At 36.3% G+C, this 3,211-nt stretch overlaps 1 protein-coding gene across 1 annotated transcript; it reads left to right on the top strand.

Moving 5' to 3' along the window:
• The first annotated feature begins 1,653 nt into the window (after nucleotides 1–1,653).
• Nucleotides 1,654–2,470, top strand: or11l1.L (olfactory receptor family 11 subfamily L member 1 L homeolog). The gene is given in 2 exon segments (NM_001085847.1): nucleotides 1,654–2,141; nucleotides 2,143–2,470. Coding segments are annotated over 2 exon segments (816 nt in total).
• The last annotated feature ends 741 nt before the right edge of the window (nucleotides 2,471–3,211 follow it).

The raw sequence follows: 3,211 nt of genomic DNA, 5'->3' as shown, positions 1-3,211 counted from the left end.
AAGTTATGGGTTACTATCTGAGTTTGTTCTGAAACCTGGATTGTAAAAAAAGAAAAAGCTTGATTTTGAAAAATCTTAAAACTGAAAGAACTCTATTATATTAATTTGCAAAAACATATTCGGTAAATATTGAATAATAAAATAGCTTGAATGCTGAAAATATATCTCCCAAAGATTTAAAATCAAGACTTGTCCTATTAGTGGAGACAAAGACCAAAATTGCTTGTTAGTGGGGCAATGTGATGTTAAATATTTACTGATCTTGATTGTCCAGTACTAAAACACTAAGGGGCAGATTCACTAAAGTGTGATGGGGCCGTCGCTAGCGAAAATTCACCAAAAATCACATCCGCAGGGACAGCGCCAAATCACTAACAGGCGTAGTGGACAATTCGCTAGCAAACAAGACCATTGCAAGCGTTCGTTTACACTCTATCACCAGGCAACTTTTCTCTCTGGTGAACGGACGTTACTTCGCAAATTCACTAAAGTGCAAATTTTACTGAACGTTACATTTCTCCTGAGTTTAGTTAGTGTGAAATGCACAATAAAGATTGAATAGCAGGTATTCTGCTCTTTGCTGTTTTCCGTGATTTGCTATCCCAATATATTGAATTTCTCCTGAGTTTACTTTACCTCCTCAGACCAGGTGAACTGATAAACTGATCCTCCTCAATCTCATGTCAGTGACATCATATCCTGTATGCCGGAAATGCAATAAAGTTATTAAAAGCGCTGGCGACTTTTCTTTCTTAAAGCGGAATTGTCTTCAACAGTCCAAACTATTAAACATCAAAGGGTGGACTCATGTCTAGGGGATTAGAGGATCTCTTCTGTCTTTATTATGGCTCATTGGACATTTGTTTTAAAAAGTGTCCAATTCAAGCATTTGCACCAACATTACTATTAAAGACATTCATACAACTTTTAGGTACCCGCCCTATTCAAATTAACTTAAGTAAGAGTGCTAGAGATGTTTCGCTAGACATAAATGAAAGCTAGAGAAAATTCGCTATGAAATGCTCTCACTGCCGATGTTACGCTAGCATTCAGCACCTTCACATTTCAGTGAATTAGCATAGTGGAAACTAATTTGTGTGTCAAAAAAACTTTTATTCACCGGCTGCAAAACGCGGAAATTTGCAGCAAATTTTCACCTGGCGAATAAGTTTGCCCATTATTATTCTCTGCACTTTAATTACTATCAGTGTTGCCAATTGTTGTCAATTTATGGTACCATCTTTGGATCAAATTCACTAACGGGCAAATTTCTCGCCAGTGACCACTTTGCCACACTCTGCGCCACTTCGCCAGGCACAAATTTGAATTGTTTGAACTATATGGCATTGTGTGTTGAATTCCTTTCATTAAACATATTTGAATCAAAATGTGCTCCTTGTGCTTCTGAATAGTTGTGCCTGGTGTTGCTCAGCCTTTCCTGCCTTCTGTTGGGAATCAAGCACGGCTGTGCCTTTTGATGCAGGAGAATCATGGAACTACTCTTACCTCCTCACCAAAATGTAGCTCCCTGGGTTCCCCAAAGATTTTTTATATTATTAACTAAGTTGAGTATGGCATTGTGTTTAGCTAATAATCCAACATCTGAGCTCTGAATAACTTTTTTATGATGCACTTTTCCTTCCAGGAAAGTCCATGAAGAACCAAACATTGGTCAGTGAGATTGTTCTCTTGGGATTTCAGAATCTCCATAACTTCAAGATTCCTCTGTTCTCTCTGTTCCTTCTGATTTACATTATGATAATTTGTGAGAATGTTCTCATCATAGTGTTGGTGTCATCCAGCCGGAACCTCCAGTCCCCCATGTACTTCTTTCTCCAGCAATTGTCTGTATGTGACTTTCTAGAGTCAACAATTATTGTCCCCATCCTGCTCCAAACTGTAAAAAATGAAGGAGCCACAATGTACTTTGTTGACTGTCTGGTCCAATTTTATTTTTTTTCTCTGACAGAAGCCTTTGAGTGTTTTCTTCTAGTAGTAATGTCCTATGACAGATATGTGGCCATCTGCATCCCACTGCATTACACTTCTATAATGTCCCACAGGGTTTGTGTTACATTAATATTTGTTTCATGGTTGCTTAGTCTCATTGGAGTACTCATTATTGCCAAAATTATGGCTATATAATATTATACTGATCACTATATCCTATATCTGTATTGCCCATGCAATCCTAAAGATAGTGTCCAATACTGGGAGACAAAAAGCCTTCTCCACCTGCAGCTCCCACTTGGCTGTGGTCTCCATATTTTATGGGGCACTAATTGCTATTTATGTGGTCCCCCCCAGAAAAGAATTGCAGACCATAAGCAAAGTTCTGTCTCTGTTATACACAGTAGTGACCCCATTGGTTAACCCACTTATTTACAGCCTTAGAAGTAAAGATATCAGAGATGTCCTTCAAAGAATATTAAATAGATTACATCAAGCACCTAGAGGGCAGATTTATTAAGGGTCAAATTGAAAATTTGAATTTAAATTTTCCAATTTTTATATGGTCAATATTTGACTAGGGAATTAGTCAATTAGTGGAATTAGTCAAAACTCAATTTGAGATTTTTAAAAAATTTAAATTTGATTTTTGAGATTTAGCATACTCTGGCCCATTAAGAATTTGAATTCGACTATCTGCCACCTAAAACCTGCCGAATTGCTGTTTAAGTCAATGGGAAAAGTCCAGGGATCAATTTGGATTTGTTTGCAGCCTTCCTGACTGTTTGATTGAATTTGAATCTAATTTGATTCGAGTTTTTGGTCATTTTCATTTTGAAAATTAGATTTTATTAATAAATTGCACCAAGTTGAATTTCTAATTCATTTGAATTTAACGAAGTTAAAAAAACTCACTGAATTCGAAATTCAACCCTTGATAAATGTGCCTCCCCATATATGTTCATAACTCATTGTTTATCTGAAGCTGAAAGATGAGTTATACACAAGGGGACAGTTACTTTAAATGGATTGTGATACTACACTCAATGAAATCATCTTATTAATCTAATAAATTGTATAGACCACTTATTTTCCAATTAGAAAATGTTGGACTCACCTGCAGCCTGCAGCAAATTGTATTCAGATCTTATTACTAAGCCTCAAAACACATTTCACCTGAAGTCTATCCCACATAATCCTAGTGCCAGCTTTAAATGATTATTTTTTAAACTTAAAAAGTTTAAGGATTGTTTTAGTGGAT

The sequence above is a fragment of the Xenopus laevis genome, chromosome 3L, assembly GCF_017654675.1.
Source record: "Xenopus laevis strain J_2021 chromosome 3L, Xenopus_laevis_v10.1, whole genome shotgun sequence".
NCBI lineage: Eukaryota > Metazoa > Chordata > Amphibia > Anura > Pipidae > Xenopus > Xenopus laevis.
Note: the sequence above shows the minus strand (reverse complement) of the source record. Positions and strands in the feature narration are given on the sequence as shown.